Source organism: Hyaena hyaena, unplaced genomic scaffold (genome assembly GCF_003009895.1).
Source record: "Hyaena hyaena isolate Hyena2069 unplaced genomic scaffold, ASM300989v1 scaffold_605, whole genome shotgun sequence".
NCBI lineage: Eukaryota > Metazoa > Chordata > Mammalia > Carnivora > Hyaenidae > Hyaena > Hyaena hyaena.
In genome coordinates, this window is record NW_024081237.1 from 341,358 (window position 1) to 365,259 (window position 23,902).

General features: G+C 37.2%; 1 protein-coding gene across 3 annotated transcripts in view; it reads right to left on the bottom strand.

The window, feature by feature from the left end:
- The window catches only part of RAB28 (RAB28, member RAS oncogene family), an 88,208-nt gene that overhangs the window by 12,695 nt on the left and 51,611 nt on the right, over positions 1-23,902 (bottom strand). For all 3 annotated transcript variants that reach the window (XR_005532671.1, XM_039257180.1, XM_039257181.1), the window contains exon 5: positions 2,144-2,247. Coding sequence is in view for 2 of the 3 variants with exons in the window: in XM_039257180.1 (XP_039113111.1) it covers positions 2,144-2,247 (104 nt within the window). In the remaining variant the exon portion in view is untranslated. The remainder of the gene's footprint in view (positions 1-2,143; positions 2,248-23,902) is intronic.

The window sequence follows — 23,902 nt, forward strand, 5'->3', positions numbered from 1 at the left end:
TCTGAGGAGAGAAGAGAAGTGATGAAAACAGTCATCTGGGTGAGTAGAAGAGACGATGGCCTAGGGACAAGTGGCATAATTACTGAGCAGCACTAAGGGGCCCACTTCAGTGATTATGAATTTTGAGTGAAACCTCCAGCATGCCTCTATTCAAATACCCGGGTGCCGCACAAAACAGTGGGGGCTTGCTATAAACCAGAGTTAAGACTTAGCCAAGTGAGTCTGATAAACACAACGTGGGTAAATGGAATTAAGCACATATGCACAGCCATGATTTTGATTGGGCCTGAGGTTTAAGTTAGGAAAAGAGGAAAATGAGAACATGACAGGAGGTTAGGGACATTAAAAATATGTTCAGATCAGTGTCTACAGGTCCTGACCAGACTGCAGACTGACTGGATTAGGGCACTCAGGGGTATGAGCGGGAAAGACAAGAGTGTGGTCAGTGATTAGGATGTCTGACACTGAGACAGGGGATCACAAAAGAGGTGCAGTGACTTGTAATGACAGAGCACGGGAGCCAGCAGCTGAGATGAAGGAGAAGACAAAGATCATGAAATAACCCAGGATTATGACCAAGGTAGTCCTAGAGAAAGTACAGTAAGTTAGGAGCTCAGTCCCTCAAGCGATGAGGGGAATGACCTCTAGATGGAGAGGACAAGTGTCAAAGTGATTCCCTAAGAACAAACCACTTCAAAGTTGCACTTAAAAAGAAAATAATGAGGGGAGGCTGGGTGGCTCAGTTGGTTGAGTGTTCGGCTTCAGCTCAGGTCATGATCTCATGGGTTCATGAGTTCAAGCCCTGCATCGGTCTCTGCGCTGACAGCTCAGAGCCTGGAGGCTGCTTTGGATTCTGTGTCTCGTCCTCTCTCTGCTGCTTTCCTGCTCACACTCTTATTTCTTCCTCTCAAAAATAAATAAATGTTTTTAAAAAATCTTAAGAAAATAATGAGGATTCTCTCATGGCAAACCATGAGAGAATCCTCATTATTTTCTTAAGAGAACAAACTGAGGACTGATAGGTATGGGGAGGAGGGGAAGGGGGTGATGGGTATGGAGGAGGGCACTTGTGAGGATGAGCACTGGGTGTTATATGGAAAACAACTTGACAATAAACTATTTAAAAAAAAAAGAAGAAAATAATGAGGATTTTTCAATGGTGGCTCAACATCAGTACACAAAAAATACTGAAAGTTTAACACAAACTATTGACTTATCTTGGGGGAAAGGGTTCCCATGATAATCAGAAAATAAACAGGTAATGAAATTTTAAAAAGTTTAACCTTGATAGCAATCAAAGAAATTAAAATAGCAAAATACCTTTTTATTTTTCCTACCAAGCTGACAAAGATTTAAAAGTAAATAAATAATCCTGGATGTTAAAACACAGTGCCATGATAAAGCACTCACACCATGACAGGGCTGGTCGTGTGGATTATTAAAGCTATAGTAATATTAAGTGACATGGCAAAATTTTCTGCATATAAGCAAATGTTTAAATAAAAAAGTAAAACACAAAATTATTTCTATATTATGATCTTAATATTTTAAATAAACAGTTAGTACAGTTCACAATGCTGGAGTGTCACCACCTGGGTTTACAAATTTGTCCCCAGCACTCCTTAGCTGTGGCACCCCCTCAGTCCATCCTCTCTCCAGGATGCATCTACAGCACAGAGACAGTGAGAGAAGGAGAGAAGCACAGCGCCAGTCAGGAAGCGAGCATTCAGTGAGATCAATTCACTGGCAGCAACAGCAGTAACGTGTATTTGTGCACATCAGAAAAAAAAGGAATCATATGAGGTTGTGAGTGGTCCTCTCTAGATGCTGAGATAATGCGTGAGTTACATGTTCTTCTTTTTTTTTTTTTTTACAAATAGTTTATTGTCAAATTAGTTTCCACATAACACCCAGTGCTCATGTTCTTCTTAACTCTCATGTTTTCAAATTCCCTAAAAGAACCATAAAATTATGCTGCATGAATTGCAAATGTAATATAGACCGATTAAACATTATAGCTATTTTATATCTTCACTAGGAATTAATTTGTTCCAAAAGTTACTTCTGGGAAGTAGACTTCCTATGAATATTATTAATAAACAAAAGATCACTTATAATAGGCAGTATTCATTATTTTACTTACAGAGTCTCCTGTCTTTGCTGAGACAAAGTGGCTACTAAAACCATTTTCCTGGCAAAACCGTAAATGTTTATCAGGTTTTACTGTTCGCATATGCTCCAAATCAACTAGAAAAGTGAACAAAAACAAACAGAACAAAACTCAGTATCAGAATCAATCAATACACTGTTAACAAGTTTGGCTGTGGCTTTTACTTTCCAATATTACATCCCAGCTTAGACACTAGCAGTGTAACCTTGAGCAATTTCTTTAACTTCATGCTTGAGTCTATAAATCTAAAAACTGAGAATAACAAATAGACCTACCTCTTACAGAGTTATTTGAGAATGAATCCATGAACATTGCACAATGACCAGCACATGGAAAGTACTCAAAAAATGGAAAGCGCTCATGCCTATTATCTACAGCCTCAGGCACGCTGATGAGACGCAAAAAAAAGATCTCATCTCAGCATAACGTGTTTAAATACAATGATTACAGTTGACCAGTGAATGTCATGGGTTTGAACTTAATACATGGATTTTTACTGTACAGCAAATGTATTTTCTCCTCCTTATGATTTTCTTGATAGCATTATTTTCTCTACCTTACATTACTGGAAGAATACAATGTATAATACATATAGTGAACAAAAATGTGTTCATTGACAGTTTACACTATCAGTAAGTCTTCCAGTCAATAGTAGGCTGTCAGTGGTTACGTTTAGGGGAAGTCAAAAATTATACATGGATTTTCAACTATGGGAGGGATGGGCACACCTAACCCCTATGTTGCTCAAGGGTCACTGTAACTGAAAGCCAGATGCGCTTATCCAAGCATATTTAGTTTGAAACAATTTAATTACTTTAAAGATAACAATAGTTCTATAATCCCTTTAATGTTAACACAAATACAAAATTAATTTTGTGCCAAAGGACAGCAATATTTTGTTGCATGTTTACTTTATTTACAGCCACAGTTTGATTTCACGAACATACAGCTCAGTTGCTTTCCAAACCTAAAGTGTACATTTTGAAAGTAATGGGCAAGCGAGTATTTCCTTGAAAGTTGTAGGTACTTTAAAGCAAAGCACGGCACTCAAAGCCAATACTGGTTTTATCCAGCACAGTCTATTTTTCAAATGTGATCCTTTATTGAACAGTTTCTCTTTTTATAACACTACAGACCCTATAAGGGTGTTGACTCAATGCTGTCAAATTCTAAGGCAAATATATTCACAGGATTTAAGGACAACTAGGCTCTTTGAGTCAATATAGGAAAAAAAAACTTAAACTGATTTCCTGAGGAAGGGACCCAACTGACTTGTAAAAACTTGTAAATTTGCAAATCTACTAAGCCTACATAATAGTGGCAATTGATTATCAACTAAAAAATGCTCTCATACTACATAAAAGGCTTTATTTAATATTATATTGAAGGTCTTAGTTTGTAGGCTCAACAGATCTTTCTCTAGGAGATTTCTGATCTAGTGGGGGATTTCTGAGTCCCATTTATACTGCTCAGCTTGGATAATGTGGAGCTTTTTTCTTTTCTGGCCACAAGTGCTGTTCCTTAAACATCACTGAGACCTTATTTACAAGAACAAGCCAAAAAATGTCCAGATACCACAGGCATCAATTTGTAGAAGACTAAAATACTGAGCTATTAGCACTGACATTTATACATCTAGTTTATCATAATATTGAGGCTAAAATGCTTTCCTAATTCAACATGAGTAAGAACAAATCATGTCACTAAGAAAATTACCCAATGAAATCACCATCCAATCAAAAAGAAACAAACATGAAGTTTGTCATTTAATATGTGTATGCATTTGTCTTTTCAAATGGAATAGTCTATCAATGTTCTGTTTTTTTCTTTCTCTTTTTTCCTTCCTTCCATCTGCCCCCCAACTCCCTAACTACCGCATACACTTTTCTGTAACATCAGGGAATTTACTACCCAAGTACAAGTTTTTTTCCTAATAAAGATAACTGTGAAAAACTAGTACCATCACTGGTCAAGTGAAAACAGCAGCAACATTTATCCAACAAATATTTATTGAGTCCCTATTATATACCAAGCACTGTAGGAGGCAGCAAGAACCCAAAGATAAAAAACATATAATCCATGGGGCACCTGAGTGACTCAGTCAGTTAAACATCTGACTTTGGCTCAGATCATGATCTCGTGGCTCGCAAGGTCAAGTCCCATGCTGGGCTCTGTGCTGACAGCTCAGAGCCTGAAGGCTGCTTCAGATTCTGTGTCTCCCTCTCTTTCTGCCCCTTCCCTGCTCACACTCTTTCTCTCTCAAAAATAAATAAACATTAAAAAAAAAAAAAAAAAAAAAAGAGGGGCACCTGGGTGGCTCAGTCGGTTAAATATCGAACTTCAGGTCAGGCCACGATCTCACAGTTAACGAGTTCAAGCCCCATGTTGGGCTCTATGCTGACAGCTCAGAGCCTGGAGCCTGCTTCAAATTCTGTGACTCCTTGTCTCTCTGTCCCTCCCCTGCTCGTGTGTTCTCTCTCTTTCAAAAATAAATAAACACTTAAAATTTTTTTTTAAAAAAAGGAAAGAAAAGCATACAATCCAGGTCCTAAAAAAGCCACCACCCTATTTTAGGAACATGAAAGACCATCATAAATGTTCTTTTAAATAACTGAGATTCTGACAAAAGACACATATCAAGAAAAGGCCCTCAGAACTTCACCACAAAGTTTTCCTCTGTTCTGTTAGAATTTAGTGGGCAACACTACAGAATATTAATTCTATATAATCCAGAAATGTACATCCTGAAGAAAAAGTTATAGTGAGACACTGGTAAAAATCTTTCCTTTCCTCACTTTTAAGGGCATCCTTAAGATTATTATCTAGTACCCATCTATCAAACATGTGATAATACTCTAACTGCTATGATTTAATTTCATTTATGTCTTTCAGTAAACCACGTCACCTTTCTAGTTCTCACATTTTGTTTTTGAAAATGGAATAAAAATTTCCTAATAACAGTAATACACACTCACTTCCCATTTTGGCATATATCCTTCCAACATCTAAGCAACCGAAGGACAAAGGCATTAACAACATATATACATGTGGTTCCTTTCACCTCAACCACACTACAAGTACTCTGCTTAAACATGGGCTTAAGAATCATTTTTTAAAATGTCTGTTTATTTTTTAGGAGAGAGACACAGAGTGTGAGCAGGGGAGGGGCAGGGAGAGAGGCAGACACAGAATCCAAAGCAGGCTCCAGGCTCTGGGCTGTCAGCACAGAGCCTGACGCAGGGCCCAAACCTACAAACCATGAGATCAGGACCTAAGCCGAAGTTGGATGCTCAGCCAACTGAGCCACCTAGGCACCCCTGGGCTTAAAGATTTCTAAGGGCAGCCACTGTACTGATCATTCATTCATTCACTTGGTTATGTATGCATGCCTATTATGGTCAGGCACTGTCCTGGGTGCTATGGATACAAGGAGCTTACATTTTAATAAAGGCAAGAGACTAACAAATAAAATAACATAGTATGGCAACTGCTAATAGATCTTACAGAGAAAAATAAAGGGCACAGGAGGGTAAGTACTATTTTAAACAGGTAAGTCAAAGACCTTCAGAAGGTTAAAGGGCAAGGAAATCTGGGTAAAGCCTTCCAAGCAGAGGGAACTGTAAGTGCAACTACACTAAAGGAAGATTATGCATAGCAGGAAAAGAAAAGCCAGGAGACCAGAGTGGCTGAAATGAATAGCAAGAAAGGGAAACAGTGGGAAGTGAGGTTTAAAAAGCTAGGAATCAGATCATGGAGGGTATGCAGGCCACATTTTAAAAGGTTATTTTGGGCTGCTCTGCAGAGAATAAACTACAGAATCACATGCAAAGCAGAGAAGCCACTGAGGAAGCTACTAGAAAATTCTAAGTAAAAAATAACACATCAGGGAAGAAAACAGAGCTGAGAGAGAATGGGCTACAGAGATTATATGTATTTTTTGAGTCCCTGGATCACACCACACCTAAAGACAGCATAGTTACCCGGTTTTTCACTTATGTAAGGCAATAAAATTCTCTCCAATTTTGGCAAAAAAAATTTAAGAGAGGGTAGATGGTAGTTTGGACAAGGCTCTAGTTTCTATCAGTAGAGATGGTAAAAAGTAGGGCAGATTCTCACTATATTTTTGGAATAAAAAGTAAATACAAAATACTAATGGATTTGATGTGGGATGTGAGAGAGTCTGAGAAATCACTTGCAGATAGTAACCTGGATTTAAAATGAGACACAGTGCATTACAGGTCTTGTTCCAGCCACATTTAGCTGCATGGGTGGAGGTGCATTCAAGCAGAGAAATTACTTACTAATTAAGCAGAAAAACTGTACCATGTACAATTACTGCAAAGAAGGCCAGGTAAGTTGAAGACAGTAAACGTAAGGAAGTGTTATTTTGATGAAGCATGAAATCTAAGTTGGGTAAAGAGAGATTCAGGAAATTGAAAACTGTTAAGATGTAATTGGTAACTGATGTTAAAGTTTTGTGTGGGTTTAAAAATTACTGGAGTTGAGTTACTAAAGAAGCTGAGCTGGAAAGACAGATAATGGACAGATTGGGATACATGAAATTAATATCAATATTATGGAGAGAGCTCAGAAACTGTTAATGACTAGGTCTTCAGAATACCTCTGCTGGTGTCAATCAGGGGCAAGACGGCTGGAGGTAAAGGATTCATGGAACATGAGAGACCGAGGACAGTCCATATGGATACTGAAACTACCAAGAATGGTGACAGCAACAGTAAGGGAGTGACTGTAATCCAGGAAAAATTTCTCTGAGAAATTCAAGAAATGATTCAGGCAGGGGTTGGCTGATAAGGTCAACAAATACAAGTAGCAGGAGGTATAATCACATGGCTTGATACTCAAATCTAAGGGTGTTAGGGAAGTCAAAGGAGAATGGTCTGAAAAGAGCCATATAAACAAGGTCACCTACCCCACCTCCAGTCCTTACTGATAAGGTAGGTATTGGGTCTTTACATATTGGGTGTTGAATCGTTAGTTAACTGAGCTAACAACTCAAGACTCAATCTTGAATCTAAAGTGGTCACTTCATCCTTCATTTGGCCCTGCTAATTCCAATGGAACACTAACTCCATAAATTGATGTGATAGTTCAAAATGTATCCACTTGGGTAACTTCCAGGATAAAGTGGCCTGTATATTAGGATACAGACACAGATTTTATGAGTGACAAGACATAAATGAAGTTTAATAAACACTAATTCTAATAAAGTCACATCACATCAAAGGTCATCATAAAGAATTATTACAAAAAATGTATTCATACACCAGTAGATGATCTTTGTTACTATTTTATTGATCTGGAGTGACAGATTACATGTAAGAACTACTCTCATACAAGAAATAACTTTTCTGAACTTCTCACTTGTTTGTACTAAGGCAAATATAGAAAAAAAAAAACAACTATGGTTCTTCAATAAGCCACAGATTTATCTGAAGAAGACGACATAGTCGGTAAAGAATGCAGTCTCCAAAGCCAGACTGCCTAGGTTTGATTTCCTGTTCTATTACCGCTTGCGGAATTTTGAACAAATCAATCTCTTTATCTCAGTGTCCTCATCTATAAGAGGAGGCAATAACAGTACCTACCTCATAGTGTTACTGTGCTAGATAAAATACGTACGTATGTATAAAGCACATACAGCAACGACTGGTACATGGTAAGGCGCACAGTATGTGACTGGCACACACCTGGTAAGTATTAGCCAGTGTACTATAGTCTGTCTATCCATTCATTTACTTGTGAACTGTTTACCCAGCACCTTGTTAGTGCTATAACTGCTAGGATGGCTAAGAGAAACACATCTAGACAGACATTATACAATGGAAAACTGAGACCAAGAGAACAATAGGGGTCTGTATAAGACAAGGTAGAACAAGAGAAAAGAGAAAAAAAATTTCTAGAATTATTCAGAGGGCTAGGAAAGACCTCACAGAGAAGATGATGTCAGCTGCCTCCTAAACAATGAGGGGGGAAAAAACAGTCCCACAACCTTGCTGACAGAGAGGACGAACATTCCTTAACAAAGAAAACTATGCATGAGAATCTGGAAGACCATGGCTTCCAAGAGCTGGTGAAATCAGCAGGGCTGGGGCATGAGGGTCCTGTATGGGATGCTAAGGGGTTCAGCATATAGGTTCCATCTACACAGCCACATTTTTCACCCATATTACCTTATGTGCTCCAATCCACCTGAGCAAAAACTATAGGCACAAAAAGGAAATCCCTGTGACATATGTTAGCAAATCTTCAACTTCCCCTATTTCAAAGCACTTTCTTTCACTATACAGTGACAACTCCTTGTTTCTGAATTCAGAGACCATTTGAAAGGAATTACAAATGATAAAAAAAGGTTGCACTCCTACAGATTTCATGAGTATGGCATTTTTTTTTTGTTTAGCCATCGTGTATACAGAAATAGTTGACATTATCTATAACTTTCAAAATAGAAGACGGCAAGTGCTACACACATGCAGCTGATTCTTCTTCCTCCCAAAAGTTGTAACAATCCTACATTAATCAACCTACAGATGACTCACTGGGGGGGCAGGGGGGGAGGAACAGACGGGGAGTGACAGGAGCCAAGACAGTGGTGATGACAGTTTCATACGGTGGCTAGGAGACGACCTCTTTCATCTGAGACATAAAGGGTGAGAACAAGCCAACCAGGCTAAGAGGAGGCAGCAGGAGACAAATGTTTCAGTCACTGGAACTGGGACAAAACTGAACAGAGGAAGATGACCGTGTACAACTTTGGAAAACCAAGAAACATAATGAGCAAGAGTGGGATCACATAGGGCGTGTTACAGGAGGATATGAGCCACATAGAGCAACGTGATGCTCTTGCAGGGTCATAGCCAATGGCACCATGTGACCTTGTGTTTTGAAAAAATTACTTTGATAGAAAGGATGAGGAGAATGGATGGGAGGGCAAAAGCAGAGAGAAACCACTCTGCGAGACTTCAGAAACCATCTAAACTCCGTTTCAAAATCTGCAAAACACGCGGACGTGGTAACACTCCTGGCAAATAGGTAACACGCTCATCTATCTGACACATAAAAGAACCAAGGCTGGGAGTGACTTAACCAAAGTCCCAGCACCAGTCATCAGTGGCATTAGACTCAGAATTAGAACTGAGCCATTTAATTACAACTCGAGTTATAACGTCGTGCAAAGAAGAATGAACGTCAGCTTTGGGGATGATCACCTAACAGTCTTTCATTCAGAGTTTTAGTTAAAAGAATATAAATGTACAAACTTTAAATTCTCATCATTATAAAAAAGTGAACTATTAAATACCTGGCTATTACTTGGTAGTACTTTAAAAGTATTCATTAATAACAGTAAATCATAAAACTGAGTCCATCCACATTATATACTGAGATAGTCTTGGCCTTAGCACTTGATTATATAAAGTCTTTTACAAAGTACTTGCAGCTGTACAAATTGTGAAATTACATAATGTTTAAAAATGATCCATCACGATTAGCCCAAATATGACAAGTAAAATACCCTTAATAATGTACTAAATTTGATTTACATGTGCTTAAAATACGTATATATTTTGACTTCTAAAACACACACACTAACATTAATTAGCCAAGTATATGAGAACTTCCCTTTTTAAGTCCTCTTTGTTTACTGGCATTCAGGCGTCCTTATTTAGGATCTCCACTACATCTACCAATAGGATTACTGATATAATGAACAGAACAGTCTTCAAAGTTATAGCACCAGATGTAATAAATAGCTTAAAATCTAGGCATATTAAAAAAACATATCAAATGTGTAATATTCAGAGCTACTGATCATATTAAATGATGAAAAATTTTAAGATTTCTAAAATCTAAAAAAATAGTATCATTTTTTTATTTTTGCCCGAGACTTTACAATATTCCTCTGTTCCTAATATTCATTTTTTAACATGATATAAAAATATATTCTATAATGAATCTGACTTTTTCATCCAAACCAGAATGTATTAACATTACATATGTTAATACATATGTACATATTATTACATTACACATGGAATAATATATGTTTTTACAAAAAGGGAAAGCACTCTACAATGCTAATAATTATTAATGTCTATTCCTTATCAGTGGAAAGAAAGCATTAAAAGGATAAACTGCTTTTGCTCTTCAGTTCATGTATGATGGCAGAAACAGAATATTCTCTGTGAAATGACTGTAAAATATGTCGCCGTCTAACTTAAAGAAGTAAAATCAAAATACAAATACAGCACTTGTACAGATTTTCACAGTAATTTTTAGGGTATCAAGGAAACATCTAGAGTGTTGATCTGGTTATACTCAATTCAAACAAACTACTTGTCACATTAACTACCTCCAGGAAGTTACTCCAAACACAAAATAAACTGTTTATGCCCCTACTCAGATAGATAACATGACAGATTGTTATTAGTTGAAGACAGATGAAATACATTAATTTGATTGTGAGCATGTGTTTAATTTTACCCTGCCACGCACACTCTCTAATGCTGTCTTTCTCTGATGACATAGTAAATCATAGTGTATTAGAAGAATGGCTAATGCCACAAAATAAAAAATTACCAGAACTTGACTTTGACTATAGATTCTTCAACCAACCTTCTTAAAAAACTATAACTGCCCGGAAATCACTGTGTTCCAAAGATTAAAAAAAAAAAAAAAAAGGTGTCATCAAAGAAACTACTGTAGTTTCTAGTATAAACTTAAAAACCGCAAGGCAGTTTACCATTTTTTCTATATACGATATTTTAAATATATATATATACACAAATATATATATACACATCAGTTTTTATATTTATTTATAAAATGCCTCTTCCTTCCTTTTCCATTTTCTACTGTGTTTTAAGTGTTTAACCTTAACAGTGTATATAAGCACTTTCTCTGATAAGGACATTTGCCAAATATGTTCCAAACATTCGCCTCAGGTTAGGATTTTCCTTTCAATTGTTTCATGATGCTTTAGAAACATACAAATTAGGATTTCATGAAATCAAATACACTGAAATGATAAATTCATTATTTAAGCCCTGCTTATTTGGTTCTTTTGTTACATGCAGTTAAAAACAAAAGCAGATAAGAACAAGGAAGCACACAACACAATAGCCACTCACAAAGTAGGTGTTGAATAAAGACAAAAGTATTTTTAAGCTCTTAAAAGAACTACAAAGTATCAACCGTGTCTAAAAATAATACACAGCGGACCCTCAAAGGACTCAGGTTTGAACTACACAAGTCTACTTGCATGTTGGCCTTTCTTTATTCTTTTCTCTTTTTTTTTTTTTTTTTTTTGAGTTCCAGTCCCACTTCCTTTTTATTTAAACAACCAAAGCCAATGCCTTGGCACAGCAGAAGGAGGCTGGGCTGGAGTGCTGGAGATGGCAGTAGGTAGTATGACCTAATGGGGCGGGAGGGGGCGGGGGGGGGAGGTCGGGAGAGAGGGTGGAAGGGAAGCAGGGCCCGATCACACTGGGCTCCCCACACCCCTCCATCAGGTTCAGCTTCAGTAGCTCCACTGTGGGATTAGGGGCACCGGAGAGGAGGCATCAAGTTGTGATGTCTCACCAAGCCCCAGAGACCTTTCGGATGGGGGCTAAGTCAGCTCTGGCCAGTGGCAGAGCCGGGGCGTCCCAGTCAGGGCTCACAGAGGCCAGAGGCATTTTCGAGTCCCAGTGGCTGCAGCAGCAGCTAAGTTCTGTCCCGCAATGTAGACGACACCAGAAGCTAATTCTTGCCAGGCCTGCTGCAAGCTGGCATCTGTGCGGCAGTATAAAGAGCGGACCTGCCTGCACATCACACTTCCCAGGACAGTGATGCCCGTGAAGAACATCGGATGATAAAACCACAAACAACAGCACGGAAAAGATGAGGACGAAGGATAATAGTTACCTGCAAAGCTAGAAAGAGGACTGATAAAGACACTTCGTAGGCCTTGGGGGCTGTAGAGTCACCAGAACACCACCAACAGCGGCCAGAATCAACAGGACAGAACTCATATTATTTCCTCAATTTCTTTAGCTTCATTGATTAGATCACCCACATTCTTTCTGGGAATACACAATGGATAACTACTTCTCCTCTAACTTCATGCTAAAATGAAATAACAGGTCTAAATGAGAACACAGCACCAGAGAGTAAGTAAATCTTTCTACATCTGTGGCTGTCTACAACTTTTTATTGCTTTCCATAACATGTGTGCATAAATCATGAAGATTAGCATTTGCCCACATGCCAAAAGCCTAAAGGGACTTGAAAATTCATGTTTTAAACATTCTCCATAGGAATTCTCACTAGGGAATTTCATACCTGCACAGAACTATACAGGTTTGTTTGCAAAATTCTGCATGGTACTTATATAATAGATAGACATAATAGATACAATAAAGTCCAAGTTCACTTATGCCTTTCATATATAGACTTGCATGGAAACAAAAAAAGTTTATCTGTCTTGCCTAAATACCAGAATACCCTGTAATCTTGCAAAGAATAGAAGCCACACTAAGAATTGCCTCAATTGGCAATTATATTATGGTTATCTAAATCTTCTTTATATTTTCCAATTCCCTATCATATATTAGATCTACTGGGAGAGAAGGAATGAAAGAACATCATTTAAGATAACAACAAAGGGGAAACAGTAAAAGAACTCAGAGCAAGGAACAGCTAACATGTACATAGCAGCACAGTTTTTCATGCGCTTTAAACATATCAAATCCATCCATTCTCACAGCAACCATCCTTTGACAGATGAAACAACTGTCAAAGTATTTCAAGAGAAAGTATAGGACTTATGTAAGGACACACATCTAGTAAGGAGAGGAGCCAGAATTCCACCCCAAGTCAATCCAGCTCCAGAGTCTGCATTCGTAACTCCCATACAACTTGTTTTTCATACAGGTAGTCTTCTGAAATTGTCTTTTTTCCATACCGCATTGTTTCCTGCATGGTATCCCAAGTAGAACAGTTCACTCGCTTTCACTGCCATAGAAGACATCTCTGTATGGGCACAACACAACTTAGAGATCTTTCTGTCCACTGATGGACACTCAAGGTTTTCCCAATTGTTAGCTATTACCAACAATGAAACACTGTGACTATTCACAGTACATGTCACCTGACACATATGGGAAGCAGTCTAAGATATATCACAGAGTAATACTGTTGAATCATAGTCTATGAATGCTCATTGCTTCTTGGCCTTTTGGCTGAGACCAAGCATAGTCAATGAACATTCTTTATAGATTAACACCAAATCACTTTCAAAGGGATCGTACCAATCTGTAATCCACCCAGTGAGTATGAATTCTTATAGATTCATATTATGTCTCCATCACTGTTATCATTAGGCATCTTGATCTGTACATTACTTACCTGTGGTCCTATTTTGCATCACTAAGAAGAGTGATGAGACTGCACTTATTTTCACATCTTTGGGCAATTTGTCTTTCTTCTGTGAAATTCTTATTTCTGTTTTATGTCCATTTATCTAGTGAGTTGTCTTTTCCTTATATATTTGTAAAGTATACTAATCGTTTGTCATTTACTTTTATTATAAATAGCTTCTCCCAGTTTATGGCTTATGTTCTGAATTCTCTAATGTATCATTTGATAGAGGCAAACGTGTTTATCTTATGTGGTTGATATATTCAATATTTAAATTCAGCAATTGCATCTTACTTCAGAAATCCTTCTACATACCAAGGTAAGAGAGAAATTCATTTTTTTCCTTCTAAAAAGTTGTGCCAGGGCACCTAGCTGGCTCAGTCCATTGAGCATCCAACTTTGGGTTAGGTCATGATCTCATGGTTTGTGGGTTTGAGCCCTGCATCGGGCTCTGTGCTGACAGCTCAGAGCCTGGAGCCTGCTTTGGATTCTGTGTCTCCCTCTCTCTCTGCCCCTCCCCCACTTGCACTCTGTCCCTCTCGGTCTCTCAAAAAGGAAAAAACATTTTAAAAAATTTAATTAAAAAATAGATAGATATAAGTAAATAAATAAATAAATAAATAGTTGTGCCATTAACATTTCATTCCAAGTGAAAAAATTTTTTGTGTATGGGGATAATATAGGGATCCATTTCCTTTTTCAAATAACCGTCCTAGGACTACTTATGAAATATTCTACTCTTTCTCCAAGGTCTTCAAGACCATTTTCAAAATATCATCAAAGTTCCATTTATGTGAGCTTTGTTGCCAGTATGTCTATTCTGTTTCCTTGAATGAATTCCACATGGTTGCTATTACAAGCTACTGATAAAAAGTCCTGATCACTGGCACGGCAAATGCCCCCCCACCTGACAATCCTGGAGCACAATGACTATTCTGGGTCCTTTACCCTTCCACATGGAGTTAGATTTACTTAAACACCACATACAAAAATGCCATCTTTTACTGAAAAGATGCTAGATCAACAAATCAATTTGAGAACTGACATATGTATAATATTAAGCCTTTATATCCTTGAATACTGTATGTTTTCATTTTATTTGGCGTCTTATTTATGCTTAAACAGTGTTCTCAACATAGAAATTTTTTTTAAGTTTATGTACATTTATTTTAAGAGAGAAAGCAAGTGAAGGAGGGGCAGAGAGAGCAGGAGAGAGAATCCCAAGCAGGCTCTACACTATCAGAGTGCCCCTCAACACAGGGATTTTCAACATAGTTAATCACATCTGAGAATTTGGTCATTCTATTTTTTTTTTTTTTTTTTTTACAAATAGTTTATTGTCAAATTAGTTTCCACATAACACTCAGTGCTCATCCCCACAAGTGCCCTCCTCCATGACCATCCCCCCTCCCCCCCACATCCATCAGTCATTCTGTTTCATTTTTAATCTGTGTACCGTATATATCTTTTTCTTACTGTTTTACAATAGCCAGAACACCTCAAGAATGATGCTGAATATGAAAGTCATGGGAGCAGACATTTTGGCCTTGTACTTGACCTCAGGAGCAAAGTGGTCACCCTCTGAGTACTAAGTACGATACTGACTATAGGCTTTTCACAAATGCATTTACCAGGCTGAAGAAGTTCGTTCTCATTCCCAGTTTGCAGAGAGTTTAAATGGATGTTGAATTTTATCAAATGTTTTTTATACATCTATTGAAATCATCAAACAGCTTTAAACTTCTTTAGCCTATTAATATAGCAAATTATATTAATTCATTTTGAATACTGAATTAGCATTTCCAGGATAAACCCCACTTGGTTGGACATGATGTAGTATCACTTTTATACTGTATATTGCTAAATTCATTGTATTTTATTAAGGATTTTTTTGTGTGCATCTGTGTTCATAAGGGATATTGGTCTGTAGTTTTCTTATAGTGTCTTTATCTGATTTCAGTACCAGATTAATGCTGCTGTTGTATCATCTTTGGTGTTCTGGAAGAGTGTATATACAACTGGTATTATGTCTTCCATACATGCTTGGTAGAATTCACAGGTAAAAACCATCTGAGCCTGTAGTGTTCTTTCTGAGAACATTTTAAGTTATGAATTTAATTTTTTTCATAAATACATAAGTGTTCATTTCATCTGTTTCTTCTCAAATGAACTCTGATAGTTTGTATTTTTATAGGAATTTATTTAACCTAAATTGTCAAATTTATGGAAGTAAATTTTTAATATTCTCTTATCCTCCTTTTAACACTAGCAGGATGTATAGTAAATTCTTCACTTTTGTTTCTGATACTGTCATTTGTGCCTTCTTTTTTTCATGCTCAGTTTGGTTAGAGGTTTATCAATTTTACTGCTCCGATTTCAAAGGACCAATTTTTGGTTTCATTGATTTCTCTATTGCCTTGGATTTCTACTTTTGCTTCACTTTTTCCTCCCTTCTGCTTGCTTTAGGTTTAATTTGCCCTTCATTTTCTAGTTTCCAAAGGTGGAAGCCTAGATCACTGATTTTGAAAAAAATTTTTTCTTTTCAAATATAAGCATTTAACAATGCTAACAACTTCTCTCTAAACACTAACATTTTGGCTCCATCCCATAAATTTTGATATGCAGTACTTTCATTTTTGCTTAATTCAAAATATTTAATTTTTTGTGACTTCCTCTTTGACCCATTGTTTACTTAGAAGTGACTTGTTTAATTTCCAAATATTTGGGGATATTACAAATATATTTCTGTTACTGATTTCTAGTTTCATTCCATTATTGACAGAGAACATATTCAATTCTTTTAAATTTGTTAATACTTTTTTTTATAGGCCAAAATATAATGTCTTATTCCATGTGAACTTGAAAGCAACATTTACTCTGCCATCGTCAGACAGAATGTTCCATAAACGTCAATTATGCCAATCAGCTGGTTGATGTTGTTCAGGTTGCTATGTCCTGATTGATTAACGATGTATATGCCCTGTCAGCAGTGAGAGGAGTGAGGAGTCTTGCCAGCAGTGAGAGGTCTCAACTGCAATGGTGTGTTTGCCTATTTCTCTTTACTATCAGTTTTTGCTTTAAGTATTTTGAAGTTCTGTTTGTGGGTTTATAGACATTAAGTGTTATGATTACTTTTTTGTGAATTAACCCTCTGAATACTATGTAATATCTTTTTTAATCCCTGAACTAAATTCCTTGTTATTAATATTGCTACTCCAACTTTCTTTTGATTAGTTTTCAGAATATATCTTTTTCATTCCTTTTATCTTTAACCTATCTGTATTTTCATATTTTTTTTAATGTTTATTTATTCTTGAGAGACAGAGTGTGAGTGGGGAAGAGACAGAGAGAGAGAGAAAGGGAGACACAGAATCTGAAGCAGGCTCCAGGCTCTGAGCTGTCAGCACACAGCCCGACGTGGGGCTTGAATCCACAAACCATGAGATCATGACCTGAGCTGAAGTTGGACACTTAACCAACTGAGCCACCCAGGCGCCCCTGTAATCTTCATATTTAAAGTGGGTTTGTTACAGATAGCATATAAGTGTCTTTATCCATTCTGAATATCTTCATATTTTAATTGATGTATTTAGACAAGATTTTAGCAGACTTTTCTCCGCAAAGGGTCAAACAGTAAATATATTAGAGTTTGTGGGTCATATGTTCATAGCAACTACTCAGTTCTGCCACTGTACTGAAAATAACAGCAACAAACACAATGTAAAACATGGGTGTGGCTCTCTTCCAATAAAACTATTTATAGACCATTTTCATATAATTTTTGGAATATCATTCTTTTGATATTTTTTCCACCATTTAAAAATATTTAAAAAAATTCTTAGATAGTGGGCCATACAAAAAGAGGCTATGGTCCATAGTTGGCTGACCCTTGCTCTACACTAATCCTCAAATCACTCTTCTGTGACAATCCATGTTTGAGTAGCTTTCAGGAGAAAATCTAAATTCTTAAACATTATCTCTGTTTCTCAACTCTCCTTGCCTTACACCCTAACTTCCAGCTGGGACAAATATAATTTTCTTATATTTCAAATTGTTTCCTAGCTTCTAAAGTCCTGGACTGGTCTTTCTTGGCCTTCACTGTATGGTACATTTCTGCATATCCCTTAAGATTCTGTTTAAGTATTTACTTCCGCTGTAAAGTGCCCTGTGTACCAAGCACATCACTCTAGGACAACACTATCATATGGTCTCCTCCACCACTGTGCTTGGTACAGCAAAGGCACGAACGAACGAACGAATGAATTAATGAACGGATGCATACTTTTAAATGTAAGTGGAAATTGAACCGTGTGCAACTATTTCTAATAATAACAGTCAAATTCTAACATAGAGTTGTTTTTAATGGTCATCAGCATGTATTTTAACCAAACTGATTTTAGAAAAAATAATTTAAACCTCATAAAAACTGAAAGCATTTTCTGAATTATAAAATGTCCCTTATACTTTGATATTAAACTATAACAAACTCTCAGAAGATGGTGCTAGCCCAATATGTCAATAAGCAAGAAATAAATATAGATAATTCCTAACAGACAACTTCCTTTGAAAGAGGAAAATTTCACTCCTGAACCTTAGATTAAATGTAAAATTTAATCAATTTGTACAAATTTTTAATTAAGTATGGAATAGTGATCAGTAATCTTTAATGCTTAAAAAAAAGAGATCCCAAAATAGAAGGAGCTTAAATGCAAAACCTAGAAAATATTCCTTTCCACTGACAAAGAATTCAGTCCAGTCTCAATACATTGGTGGATCAAGTTATAACTCTATGGCTATATGTAGCAGCGGTGGGAAAAAAGATGGAATAAAGAATGAAACAAAATTATACAGTCATTTTGGTGTTCAGTTTTAAACCAAAAAATATGGGATGCCTGGGTGGCTCAGTCGGTTGGGCGTCCAACTTCAGCTCAGGTCATGATCTCACGGTTTGTGGGTTCGAGCCCCACGTTGGGCTCTGTGCTGACAGCTAGCTCAGAGCCTGGAGCCTGCTTCAGATTCTGTGTCTCCCTCTGTCTCTGACCCTCCCCTGCTCACGCTGTCTCTCTCTCTCTTTCTCTCTCACAGAAATAAATAAAACATTAAAAATTTTTTAAATAAATAAACCAAAAAATACGTTTTTAAACTGAAACTAAAATGGACAAATTCAGTTGATAAGTTTTAATAACACTCACTTATTTTTTGTTTTCAGATACCTGCCATTTGGGTTTTTTTTGTTGTTGTTGTTAAGATTGAACGGACCACTTTGTACTTTTTGGCTAGTCATAAATTACAGAAAAATCCTAAAGTAGGATTTAATAAGCACTCCTGAAGATTATGAAAACTATACATTCAGGTATTCATTTTCAAAAAAATTATCATTTTTGTGTAGAAAAATCTCTGTCTCCTAATAAAAATGTAAATCCATATTAGGGAAGTAAATGGCTTGTGTTGGAAGATTAAGTGAAAATTTTCTGGCTGAGGAGGAAACAAATGCACACAGCCAGAATCTCAAATTTAAGACTATCTGACTTAAAAGTAGCAGTCTTTCTTTTATTGGGGTATGTTACTAAATGACACATTCTAACTGTAAAATACATTAAAATAAGGGTGCCTGGGTGGCTCAGTTGGTTAAGCATCCAACTTTTGCTCAGGTCATGATCTCAAAGTTCATGAGCTCAAGCCTTGCATCGGGCTCTGTGGTAACAGTGCAGAGCCTAGAGCCTGCTCCCCATTCTGTGCCACCCTCTCTCTCTGCCCCTCCACACACCCTCTTTCTCTCTGCCTCTCAAACATAAATGAACATTAAAAAAATAAATAAAAATAAATAAAATAAAATACATTCAATACATACAAATACAGCACAGGGTGCTTCTTATTCAAACTTAAACCCCAGAGGGGCACCTGGCTGGCTCAGTCAGTATAGCATGTGACTCTTGATCTCAGGGTTGTAAATTTGAGCCCCACGTTGGGTGTAGAGATTATTTAATTTTTTTTAATCTTAAAAAAAATAAACTTCAGAAATACCTCATGGGTGCAATATATTCTATAAAGCTGAAACAATAAACACGCGCATTTACACCCAAAAGAGGCAAAAGAAAGTTGTCAGCCTATATGAAATATACTATAAGTTAAAGGGACTACAGAAAATCCAACTGAAAACTACAACTGATAGGTAACTTATGTTAATGAATCATCTGATTCTGAGACTATCAGAAAACAGACTTCTTTTGACTACTCCAAAAGAAAAATTTTTTTAAATCTTTTATTTATTTCTGAGAGAGAGACAGTGTGAGCAGGGGAGGGACAGAAAGAAAGGGAGACACAGAATCTGAAAAAGGCTCCAGCCTGACGCGGGGCTCGAACCCATGAACCGTGAGATCATGACCTGAGCTGAAGTCGGACGCTTAACCGACTGAGCCACCAGGTGCCCCAAAAATCTTTTAATAAGAAAAGCTGACAGCCTTCCTTCCAATTATATGTCAGTAATACAGCCAGTATTTATGGATAAAATTCTGAGATTTCTTAATGAATACTGTAATCGTGGGAGTGCAATGAAAGGGAAATTACTGAACTCTGATTTCCCTTTTCCAGAATACTCACTATTTGAAAAATAAATGAAGATTACACCTTGAGAATTTATAATGAATAAGCATTAGAGCTTTTCAGGTGAGAGCACCTAATAAGAATTTTCCATTCTTCTTTTCAACAGCCAAAACTATTGATAATAATCAGTAATTATAATTTATAATTAATTATAAAGGTCATGGTTCTTGAATTCAGAAATAATCACAAAGAAATAATCATAAGTAGATAAATAAGCAAACTACAAGGCATCCAATCAGAAATTTTAGGTGGCTCTTCAAAATACAGCTTAAAAAAAAGTCTGCATACAATAAAACTATATAGGCTTAAAACCTTAAGTGAAAAAAATACATACACAGAAAGAGACTGAAAGAACACATGCAGATATTAACAAGTGCTCAGTTCTGGTAGGTAGAATTATGAGTGATTTTTTTGTCTTCAAAGGCTGCAACATTTTCTACATTTTCTAAATCAAATATGTAATGATCCTTCTTTACTTGAAAATCCTACAAAATATGTTACATAATAATTATAGAGTAACTCTAGAATAACACTATGTCTCAGAATACATTACACAGTGATAGATTTTAAATACTTCGCTATGCTAAAACTTCAATATGAGACATAAACATATGGAAAATGAGTTTTTAAACAAGGATATCAATGGCATCTTTGGCATCAATAACACTGCAAGAAGTTATGAAGTACTCCACTAATATTTAATAATATATTTTATTAAAATTTAATAATATTTTCAGATCTCCCCATTTGGAACTATTTCATTCAATAATAATTTATTACACTGTCTTTTAATTGTAAAGTGTCTCAAAAAAAATAAAGCATTACAATAGAGTCTTGTGTGGGGCAAAAGTGGCATCAATTAATTTGAACGGCCTGAAACAATTCTATTGCCAACAAAAAAAGTCAACCTCAAAAATCAAAATATTCGACCTCTGATACTAAATAATCATGACGAAAACAAAGAATATGCAAGCCAATCCCAACAAAGAATCGATCACATGTCACTGAAACAGGTGTTCAAACTTTAAAGTTGCCAAAAAGAAAATGTAATGTTGATCATGTGACACCACATTGTATGGCTATCGCATAATGCAAAGCCATGTCTGAATGTGAGCTGACAAACATCTCTCACTATGCCTCTTCCACAAACAGCTGATTTAAAATGACAGTTGTGTCTCACTCTAGGCCATTTAAATGGGAGGACTTCTTGGGGCATTTTGTACCCTCTCCAGCTCAACGATTTGTTAAATGAGTCTTTATGATAAAAAGACTTCAACTATCTTTAAAAGATGCTTTTAAAAGTTTTTAAAACCAGCCCTTAAGCACAATGAGGATTTTTTAATCCAAACTGTTATTTAAGGCTCAAAGTACCACTGAGATGCCAGATGAAATATTAAAAATGGCAATACATAGCAGTATTTTTAAAAAATAAGGAAACTGTGTCAAGAGTAAAAGAGGAAAAAAAAATCCTGGGAGATAAAATGAGCTGGTAGAAATAACTCTCTAAGTATGTGATCTCATATGAAAGGTTTCTAGTATGAATCCTAGAATGGGTAATGTGTGTCAGTCAGGGTTGGGTCAAGGAAGCAGAGCCAGTATGGGGATAAAGAAGCATTTATTATAGTGGTTAGCCCTTGGGTAGCTGTGGAAGCTTTGGAGCAGTGGGCGCAGGCAGCTGTCTCTGCATCCAACCTTGAGCTTGAAGCCACTGCAGGTCAGCCAGACCAGCAGTCAGGAAGGGAAATGGATAAGAAGAGGAGCAAAGACAAACTGGAACCTGGGAGGATGAGCTCGAACTGATAAAGTCAAGAACAAACTGGAACCAAGGCACCTGGGTGGCTCAGTTGGTCAAGCGTCCGACTTCAGCTCAGGTCATGATCTCATGGTCCGTGAGTTCGAGCCCCGCATCAGGCTCTGTGTTGACAGCTCAGAGCCTGCAGCCTGCTTTGGATTCTGTGTGTGTGTCTCTCTCTGACCCTCCCCTGCTCAGGTTCTGTCTGTCTATCTCTCCCTCTCTCTCTCAAAAATGAATAAACATTAAAAAAAAATTTTAAGGAACAAACTGGAACTACTGAGGACAAAAGAAACTAGCACTGAACACACTGGAACTCCTGTGCCTCTCACCATCTCCTACCGTCATGCCAGGGGTGAGCTGTAGGAGAAGCCTGCACCCTTCAGAGGGCTGTGCATGCAGGGCAAGTACTCAGAAAGCTGAAGTGGAAAGAACTGTTGATCTATGTGCAACCCTACACCCACAATGTGAGTAAACAAGTCAGTGACACTGTAAGAGAGCTGACACAGTGCCTGGTACTCAGCACTGACCTAGGAGACACGAAAAGCATACCTGTCACTCCCTGTGCAAAATGTCACCAGTACTATCTAAAACAATACAGGGAAGGAAATTTGGGGGAACATTTTCAGGTTAGCCAAGTTGACCACCAGAGAGAGAAAGCAGATCAATACCTCCAACAACCTCAAACAATTACAAAGATATAAAGAGTGAAGGACAGCTCTCCAGATTGGTAACTCAGCGGTGTAAATCAGTGCAAGGAAATTACTCAACTTCTACAATGGACGAGGGGGCGGGGAGGGGTCTCAGCTACTGCTTGCCTGTATATCCAGATTAAAAGCCTGACCTGTCGATATACTACCAATACAGGGTGAAATATACTGCAAGCCCCGAGATCTGTCCTCACATTCATAACAACTGCTACGAAAATCCAATATTGGCTTTCATCATAAATTTTAAAACCCAGATCAGCTACTAATACTATTCAATTCTATCTACACATTTAAATAGGAATAAGCAAGCATTTATAGATCATAAGGAATCAAAAACATGAATGTGAGGCCACAGAGCTGTTGGCTCTGTTGAAAAGAGTTAATAAAAAAAAAAAAAGAACAACGTAAAAACTAAAAAAAATGCAAGGCTGGGGCACCTGGGTGGCTCAGTTGGTTAAGCATCCAACTTCAGCTCAGGTCATGATCTCATGGTTTGTGGGTTCCAGCCCCACATCGGGCTCTGTGCTGACGGCTCAGAGTCTGTTTCAGATTCAGTCTCCCTCTCTCTCTGCCCCTTCCCCACTCATTCTCTGTCTCTCAAAAACTGAATAAATGTTAAAAAAAAAAAAAATGCAAGGATCCTGTCCTTCTCATCCCCACTCTCTTCCTGTTTGCCATCTAGGGGCTGCTGCTACTAATTCTGCTTCTTTCATTCTGTATCATGGTAGAGACAATGGCTGCAGCGGGCTGTGGAGGGCAGTGAGGAAGACTGGGCTCAACTGGGATGGTAATATTCTGTATTTGATAAGGATTTAGGTTTTACAGGTGTGTGAACTGTCAGAATCAACAAATGGTACTATTGAGAATTTTTCCATTTCACTGTCAGCAAATCTCACCACCAAAAAAAAAAAAAAAGAAACTCTAATGATATTTCCAATGAAATGTTTACTTTTAAAAAGCACTGTCTGCAACTTACTTTGCAATGTATCAAAAAGTAGATTTACTGCTAGACTGTTAGAGGGATGGACAGATAGACTGATATGTGGTAAAGCAAAAACAGCAAGATATTCATTGTAAACTCTACATCAGGGGTCAACAAACTATAGCCTGTGGGCCACATCTGGTCTGCCACCTGTTTATATTATAGCCCATGGGCTAATAACACAGTTGTACATTTTTTAAAGGTTGAAATTAGATGAATAACTCATGACA